The following is a 20,241-nucleotide window of genomic DNA, read 5'->3' as shown; positions in this document are numbered from 1 at the left end:
AATATGCAGCCAGTTTACTTAAATCCCAGCATGCCCTGTTCCATGGCTGACTTCTACTCTTGCTTAATTTGACTTGACTCCTTTTGTTTCTCATTTAATAATTTATTCCACAAGTGCCCCCTCCCTCACCTCCGTTTTAACAATTTGAAATGCTAACGGCACTGTTAAATTTCTCTCTTGGCTAAGCGAAGATTCCGCCTCATCAGGACATTCTCTGAGAGGCCACTAATCACAGACTGGTGGGTTTCAGGCCAAAGGACTACTGTCAATCATAGACCCGGAAGCCTGTACTGAACTGTGCAGCTGCAATGGGATGCACTTCCAGGCAGGGAGACAGCCCCCTTTAGGAAAGGCAGTCAGTTCTCTTCGGAAGTTGAGGTTTTCAGGTTTGAGCTGCAAAATGAACAGGGCCACTCAGCTGCTGGGCTGGCCAGGCTCCCGGAGAGCGAGTGTGGGCAGCTCACTCAGAGTGGCTCCAGGCAGCCCTGGGAAGCCCATCTTTTGCCCCCTGCTACTGAAGATCAGAACCCCATGTCCATCCAGGTGGGCCCCCAGTCCTGCCCTGCCCAGCTGTAACACCGCCTGCCTTTGTGGTTTCCCACCATCCTATCTTCCCTGGCTTCCCCAAATAGACAACTGTTAGATGGACCCACACAAGGTATTAATGGTTTTTTGTGTTACTTCATCTTCTAAGTGTATCTGCATCTTCGTGGGATACCCAGAGAACCTTAGTATGTCAGACCTTAGATCATGTGGTCCGGCTTCTCCTCCATGGACAAAGAAATGGGATCGAAGTTGGGGAATCGCCTGTAGAAGCACACATAGTAGAGCCTGGGTAGGAGCTGTCAGAGCCCCACCCTCACTTCCAGAACCTTCTCTGAGCCCTCCTACAGCCATATCTAGATGGGCAGAAAAAGGAACAGTCTCCAAACACTGCCCTACCTCTCCCTGTCCATTGCTATCTCCAGACGAAACCCCTCCTCTGCATGCGGGACTCCCATGTCTGTCTGTCTGCTTGACAACTCCTCTTTGGCGTCCAGCCAAACCTGTTCACAACAAACCCTCTCCAGAGTTCCTAGTTCAGGAACTGGCTCACCTGTCCTTGCAGTTGCTTGAGTCAGGACGACTCGGGGGGTCATCCTTGCTCCCTACTCTGCTGCAGCCACCCGGGGCTCCCAAGTGTGAGGGCACACCTGCCCAGCATGCTGGGGACTCCAGACCTCTGTTCACTCTTCTCTATTCTGCCAACTTTCCCCCCCAGATCTTGGGCACTCACTCCCTCACTTCCTCAGACCCTGTCCAGATCACATGAGGAAAGAGGCCTTCTGACCACCCTGCAGAAAATTATAATAGTGACCCTTCCCCCAGGATCTCCATCCCCTTGTTTTATTGCTCCCTGAGGTACTTACTGGCATACTTTATATCTACTTATTTAGTTATCTTTTTATTGCCCTGCCCTAGAACATGAGTTCCATGATGGTGGGGAATTTGTTTGCTGCTGAATCTCCAGCATGTAGAGTGGTACCTACCATTAGTAGCTGCTCAATAAATACTCGGTGAATGGACAAATGGATGATTCTTGTGGCAAACGCTCACGTGGGGCGTTTTATGCACGTTATCTCATTTCATCCTCATGACAAACTGGAAGGTGGGTATCATTATCCTCCTTTTACCCATGAGGAAACGGACACTCAGGGAGTTAAGAACTAAAAACAAAAGGTTCACAGTGCTCATTGTTGGTAATTGGTAGAGTCAGAATTTGAACTCAGTTCTAATGGATTCAAAGCCTTTGCAATTAACATAAGATTGAACCCAAAGAATCGAACATATTACCCTTAGAAAGATTAGCCTTTTAAAGACATGGGATGGAGAACACGGTACAGTATTGAATCACTGATGGTGGGACTGAATTCACTCTGGCATTAGACCCTCCCCAACGCCTCAAGCCATTCACGAAGGTGCCTCTACCCTGCCTCCGCTCACTCTGTCTGCAGCCCGGGGAGCCTCACCCAGACCCCCCTCCACACAGCCAGCCTGGAAAAGGATTCCCAATATGAGCTGTCACTGCTACCGTGCTGGGCTAATTCTGTCTCATTTGTAGCTGGACACCTGCATCTCACCAAAACACTAGCACTGATTGATGAGGCACATCTCCAGCACTGTTCTGAAATTATAATAAAATTAGCAATTTAATTTTTGCCAGTCTCTCCTCCCCTTTGAGTACCCTCTGAGTTGTCTCCCGCCTTTGCTGGGGCACTCTCCTCCTGCCTTTCCTACTCACAGTCTTTCTTTCATTTCACATATGCAATGCAAACCCACATCTTTTCCCCCATCCTCAGCTTTGGACTGGCAGAACCCCAGGTGGAGAGAGGAGCTTTGTGGGAGTAGGAAGGGCATTGCAAGTTAGCGACACCTTGATGAGGTCCATAATGTCAGGGAAAGGAGGGGCATGCTTGAGAAGTGGCAGGTGGGAGAGTGTGTCTGCATGGTGGATGGGGGCGGGGAGAGCAGGCTGGGTGTTGGTGGATGGGGGCTGGGGAGAGCAGGCTGGGTGTGCCGGCAGAGTGTAGCTGTGAAGGTCAGTGGGGCAGGCAGTAGAGGGCACAGGGCAAGGCATTGGCCTGGCCCCTGAATGCAGTGGAGATGCTCTCGTCACACCATCTCAATGACCCTTCACCCTGGGTGGGGCAGTTCTTGGCCAGTGAGGTTTCAGAAAGCCACCCAGTTTTTGGTTGATTGTTGGATTCTTGCCTCTGACAGAGGTGTGAGTGAGTACCTGTGACCCTCACCCCCCTGGACAGTCTCAATGCCCCATGTGCTCTCACCTCCCAGGACCCTCAGCCTTTCTGCCTGCCCCATCCCAGTGAAGACCTCATACACTTTTGGCAGCCGGGGAGTCCCAGCACCATCACCTACCAATGGAGGACCATAATCTCTCCAAGAGCCCAGTTTCCCATGTGAAACATGGGAGACTCACCTCTTCCAGCTATTGAGAAAAGGAGTGAATCCGAGGATAAGAGAATGAGGCTTCCACTCAGGATGAAGAAAGCTGGAAAGAATGTTGTTCCCACCCTAACAATGAAGAAAAGCTGGATAAGCTACAGAATTATAACTTTTATGGAGCCCATGAGAAGTCTGACTTCACAAAGCCACCAAGTAAACCAAATTCCACAGAGGGACTGAAGGCAAAATGGGACCCACAGTGTCTCTCCTTTGGCAGAGTGTGGGAGACAGATGTGGCTGCCAAACAAATGAGTAAGAAGTCAACTAAAATGTTAACAAATTCTTGGAGGCCAAGGGAGGGTCAGCATGTCAGTTTAGAACAGCTGGGGGCCCTAGACACCAGGAGAACTGCTTCCATTGCGAGTTCTTCTTCATGACCCTCCACTGGGCGCTCCCAAGAAAGATTGGGGGCAGGGAAGGAGACTGACAGAGTCTCCTCTCTGACACAGGAGGGAAGAAGTTAGCAGATGGCTGAGGGGGATAGGCACAAAGCCCTGCTTGCTTCCCTGGCCCCTTTTCTCCACTGAAGCAAAAGCATTAAATCACTGAGGGAGGGATAGTCAACTCTCTAGATCCATGGCTTCTGGGAGAAGGTAGAAGAGCCTCTGCCAGGACATCGACCAAGAACCGTTGTTGTGGGAAGAAGAGTAGAAGGAAAAACCCTCTATCCTAAGGGACAGCAAGAAACATCTTGGGTCCAGAATTCTACACTGATACCAAGAAGATGCCAACAAGGCTGGGGAAGAGTAGATCAATGGAATGCAGTAGCGAGACCAGAAACAGACTCATGTGAATAGAGTCAACCATATCTGACAAAACACGAGAGCAATACAATGGAGCAAGATGGACTTTTCAAGGAATGGTGCTGGAACAACCGGACATTCACATGCCAAAAATGTTATTATTGACCTGAAAACGTAAAAATAATTATAGGTTCAGAACTTCAAGTCTTTTGCAATTAAAAGAAGGAATTTTATTATATCCTGGAATTTATGATTTATTTGTCTTTCAGATTCTCACCAAGGCGGGAAAGAAACACAAAGAACACTGCAAAGGAATTTTTTTTTTTTTAAGGGAAAGGTAAAAAAAAAAAGTGGTGAAGGATGGTGAGGGCAGTAATCGTTAGAGAAAGGGAGAGAGAATAAAGAAACAAGAAAAAGAAATCCATCTTAGAGATCTATGACCAGTGCAGCGAGAAATTCCTGACTGGGAGCCAGAGGCCTGAGTTTAGCCCCAGGCTCCTGAGCTTGGGAATGTCCCTTAACCCACCTGAGCTTTTGTAAAATATCCACTTTATAGTATTACCAGGAAAATACCATTAAATGAGATAAGAGATTAAAAATGACTATTACAATGCCTGATACATCATTTTAAAAAACCAACAAATATTAATTTCTTCTCTCTGCCTGGTCATTTGTATGGTTCACAAATCAGCAAAGTTTCAGGAGAAACTTACAGAAAATAAAAAGGCAAGATGAACACAAACCCCGATCACTAAGGTGGATTAATGGTGATGTCCTACGGGGCCCCGACTTGGCCCTCCCCCTCTGCAGCACCCATGAAGACCGCTTACGACACAGGGGGAGGTGGCTCTGAGTGTGGGCCAGAAGCTGGGGGCCTTCTGTCCATGCCTGTGGGAGCTCCACAGCCCCGAAGGCTCTGAGCCCAAGCCTGCAGGACCGGAGGCTGGTCCGCCCTCAGGAAGTCAGGCCACCTGGTGTTCGTCCAAGTAATTAGCTTAACACGGTATGCAGGGTGTTACTCAAGTGTTTCTCATAAATAGGTAATGAATTACTGATGATGACTCCCTAGATTAAAAACAACACCGAAGAAGAAACTTCCAGGCCCCAGAAGGTATTATTAGCCAGTTCAGCCCTGCCCACGACGGGCCCTGAGTGTGATCCTCTGCACTGCCCAGACAAGTGGGATCTCCTTGGGAACACCTAGAAGTGCCCAGGCCATGTGCGCTTACTGGTGTCTTCATCAGGCTCTCTGCCCCCGGCGCTCTCCTTCCACTGATAACAAAGCCGCAGAAGCGCAGGGGCTGACTGCAGGCTTGGCAGGATCCTGCTCCTGAGATCTGAGCCCTACCTGACGTTTCATTCCCTCCCAGCCCCCAAGGTAATGATAGCTGTAGGGCCTGGGTGTGGGCCTGCCTGCCCGGACCTGCAGAGCAGCGTGGGCACGGGGGCCCGGCCTCACTGCAGAGCCAGGAGTGCACTTGGTCCGTGGCCACAACTGCTGGGTTAGGCTCCCGTGGGCCCGGTGGCTTCACACAGAGCACGTCTGCTTTCTGGTCCTCCGCAGACTCCACTCCCAAACCCAACAAAGCTATGGGCTAGAAAATCCCACTGTTTTCAATGGCTTTTTCAAGTTACCACTGGACATCCTTCCCTCACCTCAAACTCAACTACTCAAAGATGACAGTTCTTAGACACAGAAGAGACTTTAGAGAGCACTACGTCTGGGGTTCCCCGAAGGCCTGCAGGGTATGTGAGCCCATTCAAATTGTTTGAAAAACTGGGGAACGTGCATTTTTCTGTGGTTTCCATCCCAGTGGCAATCAGAGTCTCAAAGGCCCCTGGGAAGCCATCCATACTTCGTCTCCCAGCTTCCCAGGTTCAGTTGGAGCTTCCTGCCTCCTACTTCGTGGAGAATACCCGGATGCCCTTGACCTCTGACACCCACCCTGTGCGCTCACCTCTGTCTCCACCTGTGCAAGACTTGTCCTTCCACCTGTCTTCCAGGTTAGCTTTTCTTTCTGAAATTTCAAAATCTAAGATATCTTCTCCTGGGTCTATAAACAGGCTTGAGGGCTTCCGCTGTCGAAACAACACAAAAGTGGCACCTGCTCACCTCTGCCTGTCCCTGTCTTATCTCTCTGCCTCTCAGTCTGCATTTCTGCACCCGCTTCTTGCTCCTTTATCTACTGCATTGCCAACTCATCTCCAGAAACTGTATGCAGCCAGTCTCCTCCCAGTACTAAACCCACACCACCAGAAAGCAGGATAGCTTCCGGATTAAAGATGGGGTATCTGTGGTCAGCCAGTCTGGGTTCAGAGCCCAGCCTCACCTCTTAGCTGCTGTGTGATCTTCTGCAACTTATGCCACTTTCCTGTGCTTGAGTCTTCTTCTCCGTAAAATGCAGATGATATAATACCTAAACGGTGAGGAATAAATAAGACCTGTAATATACAAAGTTCTATTACTGTTTACACCTACACATCCCCACGGCACCGACATTCAACATGCCTAAAACGGACCTTCCCTTCCCTCCTTGAATTTCTTCCTCCGGGTTCCCCACCTGCCTAGGATGGTGGCATCTGTCATTCGGGTTCCCTGTGTCTCACCAGCCCCTGACTGGGTCTTCCTGCCTTCACTCCTTCCTCCGAAAATCACGCTGCATGCCTCAAACCACCTCATCTTACTCCCAATTACCTATCAGATAAAGTCCAAACTTCCTGATTCACCACGTAAAGCCTTCAGAACCATGGCCTCTGCCCCCTCTCTCAAGCTGTGTCCACCCCTCTCCCACCCACCCCAGCCCTGCTTCTTCCCTTAGGCACACCCCTTCCCACACTGCTTGCAGGTGCATGCCGCTCCAACATCCAGCCCTTCCCGTCCTTGCCCCATGACACCACCGGCACCGGAGTACCTCCAGATCTGCAGTCCCACACTGCACCCTCCCTGCCCTGCTCTCCACCAGCTCGTCAGCGCTGTATGCTGCCATCTGATACGACCTCCTGGACATGCTCTGTCACACTTCTGTGCCTTTGCCCAGAACGTTTCCTCCCTCTTTACCGGCCAAGTACTCATCCTCCAACTTCTGCTCCCAGGGTCACGGCCAGGGGAAGCCATGCTGCTTCTGCAGGCTGAGCTGGCTCTTCTTTCTGTACACCCACAGTTCCCATCCCATGTCTGGGTCCATCACAGGGCTCTCGTATTGGCTGCAAGGCTGTAAGTAGCAGCCTCGTCCAGCAGCTGAGCTCCTGCAGGAGAGTGAGGTGCACACACACACATCCCTTATCTCCTGTCCTACTTTGTTTCCTCCTTAGGGCTTGTTACCATCTGCCCCCAGTACACATGGTGTTCATTTGTCCCTCTCTCTCTCCCCTCTAGAATATACACTTTGGGAGGGCGGAAGCTTTTGTCTGCCTAGAATAGTGACCAGCACATAGTAAGTACTCAGGAAATATTTGTTGCGTTATCTGTGTATCCCTGGTAGTTCATACATTGCCTGGCTTGTAGTAGGTACCAAGTGCATGTTTTTGAATGAATGGACGGGTGAATGAGTGCTTTATCGTGTTGCTAGCCTGTTTAAAAAAGTTCAAACACTAGAGTTGGACTCAAAATTCTCTACCTTCTAATCGGGCCACTCCGTTTTGAATGCTCTGTGTCTTAGTGTGAGTGCTTATCTTGAGCCTAACTGCTCTTCCACTGCCCTTGACCATATCTCAGACACTGGTCTCCCCACACCCCTACCCATACTCCAAACAGAAATACTATTTACCCATTTATTCAACTCATATTTATTAAGCACTTGAGATAAACCAATCTCTGTTCCAGCCATGCCATCTATCTCTGTTCATTCTACTTCTTTCTTTCCTCAAGGTAAGGACAAGTTGACCATGACTGACCATCCAGGCCCCTGTGACTCTCTCCTTCAACACTAATGACCCACATTTTAGCACCCCATCACTGGCATTATTAACCTAAATAATATGTGGCTTTTACATATGTGGCCTTCACAGAACATTTCCCTTTAAAGAATCAGCACTTTATAACATTTCAAACATTTTGGATGGAAATCCTTCTAATTTTTTTTTTCCAATTTTCCTGTCTTCTTAGAGTACTATATACCGAATATCCACGTAACCTTTATAACTCACGCTCATTGCTATTATTCTGTGATGTGACAGTGTGCCAAGAGAGGTAACTGGCATTTAGGAATTGAACAAGCTTCCCTTTGCAGGCCCTGGGGTCTCCTGAGGTCACCTCCTGCTCTCTGTTGTTAAGTGTCTAATCAACCGTGGGTTTAGAAATCAGATGATGAATTTATTAGAATGGTTTGTAAACAAAGTGTAAACAGCATCTAAGTGAGGGTGTGAGAGATTCTCCTACCTATAAAGTCTGTCCACTTCAAAGCATGGAATTTGTACAGTCTATTTTGTTGATTAGAGGCCTTGCTCATGTAACTGCTGTTTTTCAGGTATATTCAGAATCCTTAAGGTTGGGTAAGTGACTTCTTAAAAAGTGTGTCTTTAGTGCATTTAACATTTTGCATATTTTCTCCTATTGTTAACTATCTTGATGTGCGTGTCATAACTTTTCAATTAGATTGTTCCCTGATTAGATTATTAACTTCCCAAAGGCAAGTGGTATTTTATAGTCATTCATTCATTTGCTAGGCTTTTTTTTTTTTTAAGCAACTACTATGTGGAAAGATCTTTGATGGAAAAAAGATAAATAAGATGTGGTAGCTACACATTATTGGGCAGTGCGATAACCAATACAAGGTAAGAAGGTGAGTATAGAAACCCAGAGTGCTGTGTGAATTCAAATAGGGGAGAGGAATGTTTTCTGCTTGTGAGAACCAGGGAAGGCTTTGGGAAGAGATGGCATTTGAGTCGGATGTTGTCAGACAGGGAGAATTTTAGTGAGTAGCATTCTACGCATGAGAATGGGCAGGAAGGGAGAAATACACGCATGAATTTGTGAAACATATATAGTCATGCTGGAGTCTTGAGAGCACCCAACACAGTACTGCACTTCCCTAGTTGAGTTTGGAACAGATGGAGAAGTGAAACAATGGAGTGGCAGATGGAACCCACAATTTTACCTTCATTACTAATTCAGGTTATGCTGGAGAACTCAACTTTAGGCAAGAGCTAAATAAGCCTGACCCACTTGCTGATAGAAAATGGGAGCCAGGGCAGGTCTCCAGGTTATACAGACCATCCTTTAGCTCCTGACAAGTTTTCTAGCTCTTACCTTTTACACGTGGATACTTGAGGTTGTCAAATGAAAACACAGAGTAGATGGCTTTTAAATGTGAATTTATTGTCTTAAAATAGAGTTTATTTTGCACTACCCCCTTTCCCACAAAAGCACATGGTAAGGTAGCTAGATTTCATAAACTATACTGAATTATAGTCACTTCCCATCAAGATTTAGTGAGGATCTGTGTATTTCATGGGGGTTACTCAGGAGCATCATAACCAGGAATGGAAATCCCTGGCCTGTTGTAACCTTGAAGGATCCACATTTTCAAGATGAAAGACACACGTTTTTATAAAGCTCTGTATTTCTGCACCTGAGCACGACGGATAGACCACTGGCTTTACCCTTAGGAAGCTGGCTACCGAGTCAGCAGCACCTGGCCTCTGGAGACAGGTAACAGGTGGGTGAGGGGTGGGCAGGTGTCCTGGGTTGCCAAGGGTGAGCAGTGAAACCTGGTGGTAGGCTGGGGGTGGGGGTCAAGGTTGGCACATTGAACATGTGATGTCCTCTGAAGAAGTGCGATATATGGGAGAGGCCATGGGGACTACAGGGATGCGAGAGAGAGGTGGTGAGGGGACAGTGACAGCTTTGGGGGCTAAAGTTCCCCAACTAAGGCTAGCTCAGGGTGGGCGTGTGTTTCCCTGCACCAGCTGCCCACAGTACTTGGTTAGACATGTCTCTACAAGAGAGCTCATCATGTAAGCAGCTTTGGGTTCCAGCCAGATTCCAGACTCTCCACAGAGATCTCTAGCCCTACCCACACAAGACAACTAAGTAAGAAGAATGCAAATATTCAGAGAAACAGTTGACAACTGTTCAGTGCCTATTGGGCACCAGCCACTGTCCATAATCTTCACCATGATCCTGCAAGTTTGCCATTCTCATCCTCTCACTTTTTGGACAGGGAAACAGAGACTCAGAGATGGAAGCCGACCTGAATGAATCAGGACTGAAACCTGGGGCTGCCTGCCCGCCTTCAGAGGTGTGCTCTTCCAGCAGTTTCCAGAAAAACGGGGGCGGCGGGGGGAGCGGTGGCAGTGATGGCTCTCTTAGAGGAGGACAAGGGAGAGGGTTGGCTGTGGGGGGTCTAGGTGCGTGTGGTTATTTGTGGGGTCATTTACCGGGCTGTTTGTGAGTTTAAGTGTGAGTAATGCACATTGGTTGAGGTGTGGGTGTATATGGATATTTGTAGTTCAGGTCTTGGAATGTGTGTATATGAGTGTGTGTGTGGGGGGGGGGGTTAGTCCCTGGGCCGAATGAATGTATGTGGGTCTCTAGTGAGGGCAAACAGGCTTGGATTTTGTGTATGATTGTGAGTGTGTGAGTGTGTGTGTGTGCGCGCGCGCGCTTGAGGGTACAAGTATGTTGGTGTGCAGGGCGGGTCAATCCGGGCCATGTGTTAACTATGTGTGAATGAGTGTGTGTGTGTGTGTGTGTGTGTGTGTGTGCGAGGTCAGTCCCTGGGGTCTGTGTGTGCATGAATGTGCACGAGCGGGTGTGACTGTGAGCGTGCCGCGGGTGTGGAGAGACGGGGGGCCTGGTGGGGGCGGAGGGGGGCGGGGAGACGCCGGCCGGCCCCGCCCTCCGCTGCAGGTAGGCCGGGCCCGCGGCGGGGCCGGCAGCGCTCGCTGCTCTTGGCTCGCGGCCGCGCCGGGCTCGCAGGGCTGGGCTCGGGCTGCGGGGCGGCGCCGGGACAGGAAGCGGAAAGCGGCAGTGCAGCGGCGGCGGCGGCGGGGCTCTGCCTCTGAGGAGAGCCCAGCGCAGGCCGCAGAGCCGGGGCCGCTGTGAGCCGAGAGCGCGGGCCGCGGAGCCCGCACGGCCGGCGCAGAGGTGAGTCCCGCGAGAGGCCGGGCGCGGGGTGCATACCTCCCGCGGAGAGACGCCCCCGCAGCGGAGCCCCCGTGCCCCCACCCCGGACTGGGACCCCGGGTCCCCGCCCTCCTCGCCTCCAGCCGGGAGCCTGCTCCCCGCCCACGCCCCGCACCCCGATCGTGCCTCCCGGGATCCCACTCCTCTCCCAAGCCCGCGAGGTGCGCCCCTCTTGCCCCGGCCCCTGCCCGGCGTTCGCTGCTGCGCCCCACTCCCCGGGCACTCCCTCCCCACGCCTCGGACGCCGCCTTCTGCCCTATCCGCACTTTGGGGTGCGCCCCGGGGTGCGCGTTCCGGCCGGCCGGCGGGGAGGGGCCGACGTTCCCGGGGCACCCGGGTGGCCTTACCGGCCCTGCGGGCGGAGGCCGGGCCACCCTCTGCTCCCCGGGAACCGGGCGCGCACCGCGGTTCCCACTCCACCGCGGGGCTCGACCCGGTAACCGCCAGCCTCCGGAGCCGCCCGGCCCTGGGCCAGAAACCGGCACAGAGCCGGCCTGTGTTCACACCTCGCTTACAAAATTGAGCCGGCCCGGCAGGCCTTGGGGGGGAGAGTCCGGTTGCGCCCGGGAGAGCGCAACAGGCAGGTAGGAGTTTACTTTCAAAAAACGCCGGGGTGGAGCAGAAGGCGTCCGGCAAGTCTCTGCCCGAGGTGTCCCAGTTGGAGGAAATCACCGCGCCGGGGCAGCCTTCGCCACGGGCAGGATCTCATTTCCTCCTGCAGTCTTTGAACTGTCCCAAGCAACGCGCCCAGAGAAGTGTGAAGCTTTATAAAAATTTAAACGCGTCGCCGGTGGAGGCAGGCGTGGGGCGGAGCCGTGGCCTGGCGGCCCGGAGATGAGCTGGTGAGCCTCGGAGCTGAGAAATCTCTTGCTCGGTTTTCACATCTTCAAACCAGGTATAATGGCCCAGCCGAGAACGTGGTGTGAGCCCGTTTAGCTCCTCGTTAAGCGATGTCAGAGCGCTTTATTGTGATGATTGTGTGGCTGTCGCGTGCATTTTGTGAAACCCTTGGACCGGTCTCTGGTTGGAAATGCATGTATTATTAGACCTTTATGCCAAAAGCTAGCAAGCTGTAAAGAATCTGGCATTTTCTCTGATATGTTTATAAATTTTACAGAGTTGCTGGAAAATATTATAGCTTGTGTCACCCATCAACAATGCTAATTAGCATTCCTCTTCCTGGGGGTGGGTTGTTTGAGTACACAGCTCCTAGGCTTTTTCAGTGATATGGCAGAAACTGTCTAAAACCAGGGAGAAGTAATTAGTCATTTTATGTAACCACTAATTAGAGTTTTTATAGTTGAATTAAATTAGTGTGATATAGCTGGGGCTTTGATTTCTGGGAGGAAACTGTTTTATTCTGCAGTTCAGAGAAATAACACTCTTCACCAACCCATGGGCATTTAGCATTCCTAAACATTGGTGTCTCTCAGGGTAATTAGTGAAACATCGAGTGTGAAGTTTTCACTGTTACAGCCTTGGCAGTGTGACTTGGTTGCAACTTAATTTGTAAGTAAAATGGGAGAAGAATTTGGAGAATGGCATATTTGTAAGGACAGCTTGCCATGCAGGACATTTTTATTGTCTTAGGTGTTTGAGCAATGGGACAGAACCATAAAGGAAAGTTTCCATACAAGCCCCGATTCCGTGTCACCCCAGTCTGCTGAAGAATAAACAGGTGTTGAGTGAGAAAGGTGTTCTTCCCTCCACCCCTCTAACGCACACAAACACACACCCTGTTTGTTACCCCAGACCTCACATCACATGCATGCTTATCACATTGTATTTTAATAGGCAGTGTCTACCTTTGGGCTGAGAACTCCCTACAACTGTTTCAGATTCTTTTCTCCCAGACTCCCCACAATGCTTGGGCCACTGAACCTGTGAGCCAAAGGTGAAATTGCAAAATTCTTTGTGGGTTACATGTGGTTTGGGACAATTTGTGATTGTTGCCTCCCCTCCGATGTGTAAGTAAACAGTTCTGGTAGTTGCTACATTGCTCTCCATTTTCCATAGTTTCAAGCCCTGGTTCCTTCACTTACTGTGACCTTGCTTTCCTTAACTGTAACTTGACGTGAATACTTGTTATCCCTTATATGGCTTGTTCTGAGGATGAAGTGAGCTATTACATGCAAATGATTTAAACAGCCCACAACACATAGGAAGCACACGATGAACTGTAGTCTGTTTTATTATTAGTGCCATGCTCTCTCTCTTAAAGTGAATTAGCTGTGGCTAGGGGACTAGCTGTGTAACGGGCATGAGATGTGGGCATCGTGCTGTGCCATTTTCCAGAAGGTGGACAAGACAGGTTTAAGTGGACTTGGGCCTGGACCATGTTTTTGCTAGTGGCTTTGGTCTCGCCTGAAGCTTGATGAAAAGGTGCGTGCTGCTCTCCCCATCGGGGTCTTTTATTGGACAGCGATCATTGGACTTGGCACCATGGGATTTACAGAGGAGGTAGTACTTGTAAAATCGATTTTTTGAAGCTTAAAAATCTAGCAGGGGATAAGGGGGTCACTTGAAAACAGATCTCCATCACAGAACCCCAGACATGTTAACCATTCACAGCTCTTCAGAAATCTATACCCAGCTGCTGGGGGGTGTTTCAGAGGTAATTAGGGCCTGGAGCCAAGAGCAGTTATTCTAGGAAGGCAAGTTGAAATCATTGGCAAAACAGGTAAAATGAGGTTGACCTTTTATTTGCTTGTGTACAGTGGCCCAGGATCATTCACTTATAAGAGGTCTATTGTAATGCAAGTATCTTTGGGTTTGTCACAAATGCCACAAGCCCTCTGATCCCCACATAGTGGCCAACCTGGTTGATGTTTTATGGTGTATAGACCCCAAGTTCCGCAAAATGTTTTACAAAGCTTGCCATCCTTCTTCCCACCCTCCCTTATAACCCCAGGGTCCTCCAAATAAATGCAATAAAACACAGTTTTTTTCTGATCTGTCTGATATTCACTTCCAATCTGGGACTAGTAAAAGGAGGCCCAAGGAACAGAATGGAAATCACTAGATTAGCTACAGTTAATGGTACTCATTCAGGGTAGAGTAGCACTGACCAAACAGTGTATGTTAAGTGTAATGCAAGGGACACGGAGGTGTTGTGCTATACCAAGATAGTCTTCCTAACTGGAGGAATTTTACTTTACTGATAAATAATAGTGCCTAACCGTTGTGCCTTCTGTGTGCGAGGCACTGTTCTAAATGACTGTGAATTTTCTCGTTTGATACCCACCACGAGCCGATAAGGAAAATAGAATTCTGTTGTTAGAGTTAGGGAGACGGTACAGCAAATTTAAGTAACTTGATTTGAGGTTATACAGCTGATACATACCAGAGCCAGGATTTGAAGGGTGACAGCATTAACTCCAGAACTTGTGTTCATTGCTTCTCCTCTGTCGAAGAAGAGCTGACCTCGAACAGAATTACTTCAGTTTACATGTTCCCCTTGAGTGCCATGTAACCAAAAAGGGGTACCTTGAGAAAAATGTGCACTGCAACACATAATAAAGATAATAATTAGTGGGAAAAAATAATTAATGTAGTAAACCCTTTAGCATTGTATGTATGATAAACAGTAACATGCACAGTCTACATAAGCACGACTGTACCATAAACTTCTTTCCCTTGGAAGTACCTCCGCTGCGGAAGGAGCAGAACGAACGGCTCTTTAAATGCAGTGTGCGTCTCTCTACCCCTCGCGAGGTAACTTTCTACCTTCCAAACCAGAGTTCCCTTAATTACTTAATAGCTGTCGGCAGAGCCGTTGATGCTTTTATAATTTCCTTTTCGTCAAGGTTAACTTAACGTTTACCACTGTCATTACCATAGCATGTTATTTCCCCCATATGATTTTCCGAACACTGTGTTTTTCTTTTAAGTAGTAGTCAGGTCTGTTTTATGTGGGTGAACTTAACTTTGGGGAAAGATTCTCTTTGAGGCCACTGATCTTCGCTTTAAGAAAGTGTGGCAAGCGGGGTTCCCTCTCACCTTCTTGCCTGGGGCCCCCAGAATTGAAGATGCTGCCATGCAGGCAAAAGCGCACCTGTCTCAGCACTGCCCTCTTGGCCTTTGGGAGATGTGAATTGACCAGCTCCGGCCCCATCCTGGCGTTTGGCCCCAGCTTCCCCCCAAGCAGGGCCTGTAGCTGCTAATACACCAGGTGCTGCAGGGGTGAATGGCAGGAAGGCAGGGGGAGGCGGCTGGGCAGGGTGCCCTGGGCAGCAGCCGAACTGAGACTGCTGCTGACTTTTACTTAGTGTGTCTGGAATAGAAACTTCGCTGCTGAGTGAGACTGTCATGTGAGCCGAAAGCCGGTGGTTCTGACATCGCTCCTAACCTCATCTCTGCGTTGCTGTCCTCTCCTGGCGAACTGAGAATGGAAGATGGGCAGCCTCTAAGGTTCCCTCCCCAGCGGATATGTGGCCTCCCCAGCCTGAGGTCTGCCACCAGAACCCCTTCCTTGGCCCACGTTTATTGGGTGCCTGTTAACGTTCTAGGAGCCGGACAGACCGCACTGAACGTGGTCCCTGCCCTCTGGGAGCTGACCGTCTCTCTGGGAGCCAGACGTGAAGTCATCACGCCCCTGTGGAACTGGAAATCGTGCTCTAAAGGAAAAGTACAGGGTGCTGTGAAGGGGCCTCCCGCAGACTGGAGGATCCGGAAGGGCCTCTTGAAAGAAGCAGGATTTAGTTGAGAGGGATGGGTACGAGTTGGACTAAAGAGGGCATGTGGGCAGGATCGTCATTATACTGGGCTCTGCGGCTACAAAGAGCCCGGTGCCTCGAAGGGCCTGGCGCCCGAGAAGGAGAGTACAGTTGGCCAGGTGGGCAGGGCCCTGCGGACCAAATGGAGGATTTTGTGTTTTATTCCAACTGTCGTGGGACACCATGGAAGGGTTTTAAGCAGAGAAGTGACATTCACATTGTGATATGGAAGATCACCCTGGAAGCTGCCCAGCTGCCCGGTGTGGGTCATCTCCGGAGTTAGGATGAGAGAGGAGGGCGAGTTCCAGATTCCAGGATCCATATTTACACCTTTATATGAACTGTCCCGTTCAGGCCAGTGCACCAACCTATCTATCTATCAGCCCGGGGAACCTGATTCCTTTTCATTACTTTATTATCTTCCTGATAAGGCATCCCTCTGACCTTATTTGAGTTCTGCTAATTTCTTGTGCATACAGCCAACTGTCTCATCAACATATCATTGCAGTGATAAGCTTCACGATGGGGGCATCTGTTAACTCTTTCCACGCTCTTTCATTGGCCCTTAAAATGAGCCCTCTCTGGATTTTGCCAGGTGGCTTCCCGTTGCTCATGCTGAATCCTTCCTCGGATCCCGGTCAGGAGTTGACAGCATGACTTAGGGGAAGGAGCCTGAGCCTCAGCCTAGACCGGAGACCGGATTCCATGGGGAAACCTGCAGGCTTTGTAATAGGCCCTGCCCTCTGTCCAGGGAGCCTAGGGGAGGTGGGTGGCTGAGCACCAGGAGAGTGAGGGGAGGCCCCTGAGGACAGATGACACTTAGTGGCAGTGGGATGTGTGGGAATCACGGGAGAGAGAGAGAGAATCAGAAATGGCACGGGGCTGCGTGGACTGGTTTGATGGGATGACTATACCCCCCTGGCAGAGGACACTGGAAAGATAGTCCAGGACTCCAGAGAGCACTCGTGGGGATGTTGATAATCCCAGGGGGAACAAGAGGCAGCTGGGTGGGAGATGCGCACTGGGGATTTATTCTTTCAGTATTCCTTGAGTACCTATTACGTGCAGAATATCCTACGGTAGGTAAACGGTAGCTCCCGTCTCCAAGGGGCTTATGCTGGAGTAAATCCATGGATGGGATGGAGAAGAAACAACGGGCGAGTTTTGAGCCCTAAGGGATAACTTGATGGGGGAGAGGGAGGGAGTGTTGGGAGCTACCGCTCTCAGTTGGGAGATACTCACTGACAGTGGTAGCATCAGCGCTGTCCTGTCTTAGCGGATGGCCGGCAGCGGAAAGCTCTGGGAAGACAGGGCGCCGTGTGCGTTCCCTTGTCACTGCTGTGTCCCAGCATTGCTTAGCGTGCTCTCCTTTGGCTGCTTGCTAAATACAGAGAGAGATGACTGCAGAGCTGAGATCAGAAGGTCTAGGGAAAGGAGGACAAGGGTGTGACCTTTGGATTTGGCCCACTTAGAGCTGTTTCAGCGGAGTGTTGAGAGAGAACTGGGGTGACCGTTGAGAGGGAGGGGATGGCAGCATATACACACCACCCCTTTGAGGAGTACAAGGTAGGACTTGTGGGAGAACCCGCACCTGGGTGCTGGTAGAGCCTCTCCCCAGGGGGCACTTGGGAGCCCGTGATTTCCTTTGAGGGGACGTGTCTGGGGTTGTTTTAATGGATGGCCAGAGATTTTAATGAGGACTTGGAATGATGTCCTCTTGCAGAGGGGGAAGGGGAATGTAGCCTGGGTTACCATGTGCCTTACGTAGGGAGCCTGGTTTATTGCTCTCACTGACCTAGGAAGAGCTCATGTTAAATGGCCTCATTTTATGGGGGGCGGGGCAACAGTGGCTCAGCAATGTCGCAACCACGAAGCATGAATAGCACCAGGCCAGGTCTGCAGGGCCTGGGTCATCTGCCTCTGAGACACCCCAGCAGCATTTAGCCAGAATTAGCTGGAAGTGGGGCCGGGAAGGGGGATGATGGGAGAGCCGGACCAAGGGCCTTCAGGGAAAGAGGCTCATGCTGGGCAGGTGTGGGGATCTTGGCTCACCTCCTGATGTAGGTGTCAGCCAGGTACAAAACAGATGAACAAGCAGCAAAGCCCAGAGCAGAAAGGCGGTGAGAATCGAGGGCGCTGGCAACTTGCTGAAATTGCTGGTTGAAAACGGTGGGGGTGGAGTTGGGATCAAAGAGGATGAGTGGCTCTTGCAGTCTTCTAGGAAAGTGGAAGTGGTCCAGGAGCAAAACTCAGCATTCTGAAAAAAATGCCACCACATTGGTTTGCACAGTCAGCCCACAGCCTAGGGGCTTCATTTGCATTTCCAGGCGGGAAACTGCCTTGCTTGGTTGCATGGCTAGTGAGCAACCCCCCGGGGGCTGAGATACGCCCCGTGCTGTCTGCACAGGGGCTGCCGGAGCAGGGCCAGTGGGGCCCCAGCTCTGCCCCTGCTCCTGTCCAAGGTTTCCTCTTGCTGAGAACGACGAGGAGGGACATCAGCTTTCAGAGCCTGAACGGGGAGTCCTGTAGCCACAACTCTCACTTACCCACTGCCCCTGGCGCCCAGGCTGGGCTCGCCTGCAGCCGGAGCCCCCTTGTTTCTCCCAGCAGCCCTGGGACTCACACTTTACAGTGCAGGTTTTCAGAGCACTAGTAATCTGACCAAGGTTACATAACCAAATACGTGGGGAAAACCGGGGATTGGAACCCAGCTTCAGATCCTGTCTGTGTTTCCCTTCTCAGATCAACCCTGTGATTTATCCCAGTTTGACAGATGAGGAGTCTGAGGCTGCAGAAGGCAAGTGGCTTCTCCTGGGTCGGATCAGACGGCGAAGCGTTCTGGCTAGACCCCACTGCTCGCCTGGGGCTCTTGATGGCAGAGGAGGAAGGGAACCATGAGTCACGAAACCCAGGACAAGGGAGGCTAGCTCCCGTGGTCACAGCGCCTGGAAGTGACTGCACCTCACTTCCAGGCAGAATGAACGCTAAGGGCAAAGGCCTCTTAAGTGGTACTTGAGGCCGGGAGCTGTGTTGGTGCGTGGAGGTGACCAGGAGATCTGGCTCCAGGCCTGCAGGTTGCTGCAGTGGGGGGTTCAGGGAGCCTCGGCCCCCTCCCAGGAGGGGTAGGGCTGTGGCATTTGTGGCTCCTTTGTTCTTTCACACTTACGTCACTGGCTCTGTTTGCAGTTTCAGCCCCCAGGGGAGGAGGGGGGACACTGGAAGGAGCAACCCTGATGGGCGGACACCAGCACTGGGGTGCAGGATGCCGGGAGAGACAAACTTGTGCTTCTCAGGCCTTTAAAAGTGAAGGGTTTTTTAGCACGTGGGCCTCAGGAAAGTACTTGGAAGTGTTTCCAGTTTATTTTTATTGCAAAGCAACATCTAATGGAAATGGGAGGGGGGTAAAGACCCAGGAGCCTGCAAAGAATAAACCACCTGCTTCCCTTCCTTTTCTGATGTTTCCTCTTAATCGCCGTGTTTACATAAGCCTTTTATATGATTGTAACTATAGGATCAGGGCCTGTCTCCAGTCCCGTAGTCTGCTTTTTAAAATTTACTATTATGTTGTAAAATTTCCCTTCTTCCCGATTATTTTAAACAGCTCTATGCTATCTCTCTGGGCGGAGGAATCGTGTTTTCCTTACCTAGTCCACCGCTTTGGGGGCAGTTAGGTTATTTCGCGCTTTCTCCCGCTGTAAACAATGCCGTAACAGTTTTTCTTAAAAAAAAAAAAAAAAAATTTAGTTCCCTAAGAGAAATCTCAGGACTTTGGATTCCTGGTTTAAAGAGATAGAGAACTTTTTTTTTTTTTTTTTATTGTCTTTCGGAAACTATGAGCAAAATCCCTTACAAACTGCTTGCCTGGGTATTGTTCTTGTAACAGGCAAACTGGCGGTGGGGGCTGGGCACTGTGTGGGCTGTCGGGTGGGAAGCCACTTCCTCCAGCCTGGACCCATGCAGCGGGGCTGTGTCCGGGAAATGGCCAAGGGCCGGGTCTCTCCCACGTCTGGGAGGCCCAGCCACTGTGGTAGGGGTTTAGCCTGCCTAGCACCTCCCTGTCTCCCTCCCAGACACCTGGGGAAGCACTTAGCATTCAGATGCTCCTTCCCTGCTCACTTGTTCTGTAACAGAGACCCCAGAGGGGAGGTGGCTACTGTCATTTATCTTCTAGAATCTTTGGGTTGCCTTTGAAAGTTGATGATCTTTTTTTTTTCCTCCCTGCTTTTCCTAGAATTTGTTCCCGTCGAAGAGTGGCTGCTGGATCTCCAGACCCTTTTTGGCTTTAGGAGTCTAGTGGGTGGAAATTCTCTACCTCTGAGGAGAAACGGTGCTGCTCCTTCCTCAAGAGTGAGCTCCCCATTGCTATGGATACCGAATCCACATATTCTGGATATTCTTACTATTCCAGTCATTCGAAAAAATCTCACAGACAAGGGTATGTAAGCTCTTGATTGTTCCACATTTCCTTTTGGGGGAAACTCGCAGGTCGGTCCAGCTTTCTCGACTCACTTTGCAAGTCGTAAAGCCGGGTGGTGGGGCTGTCGATGATGGAGGATCGGTCCACAGCTGCAGGAGAAGCCGGGCTTTAAGAGCATTTAACAAGCGCTGGGAGTAACTATACCACCAATTTACATTTTATAGCTGCCATCACAGT

General features: G+C 50.4%; 1 protein-coding gene across 2 annotated transcripts in view; it reads left to right on the top strand.

Moving 5' to 3' along the window:
* Positions 1–10,704: 10,704 nt before the first annotated feature.
* VANGL1 (VANGL planar cell polarity protein 1) overlaps positions 10,705–20,241 on the top strand; it is a 54,610-nt gene continuing 45,073 nt past the window's right edge. The window contains exons 1-2 of one of the 2 annotated variants that reach the window (XM_025872508.2): positions 10,705–10,833; positions 19,819–20,022. In XM_025872508.2, the coding sequence (XP_025728293.1) occupies positions 19,952–20,022 (71 nt within the window). In that variant the 5' untranslated portion in view covers positions 10,705–10,833; positions 19,819–19,951. Of the gene's footprint in view, positions 10,834–11,423; positions 11,768–19,818; positions 20,023–20,241 lie in introns of those variants that run through there. The other variant, XM_025872509.2, reaches the window with a different exon arrangement.

The sequence above is a fragment of the Callorhinus ursinus genome, unplaced genomic scaffold (assembly GCF_003265705.2).
Source record: "Callorhinus ursinus isolate GAN/ISIS: 27379988/994484 unplaced genomic scaffold, GSC_fseal_2.0 scaffold9, whole genome shotgun sequence".
Lineage (NCBI taxonomy): Eukaryota > Metazoa > Chordata > Mammalia > Carnivora > Otariidae > Callorhinus > Callorhinus ursinus.
Note: the sequence above shows the minus strand (reverse complement) of the source record. Positions and strands in the feature narration are given on the sequence as shown.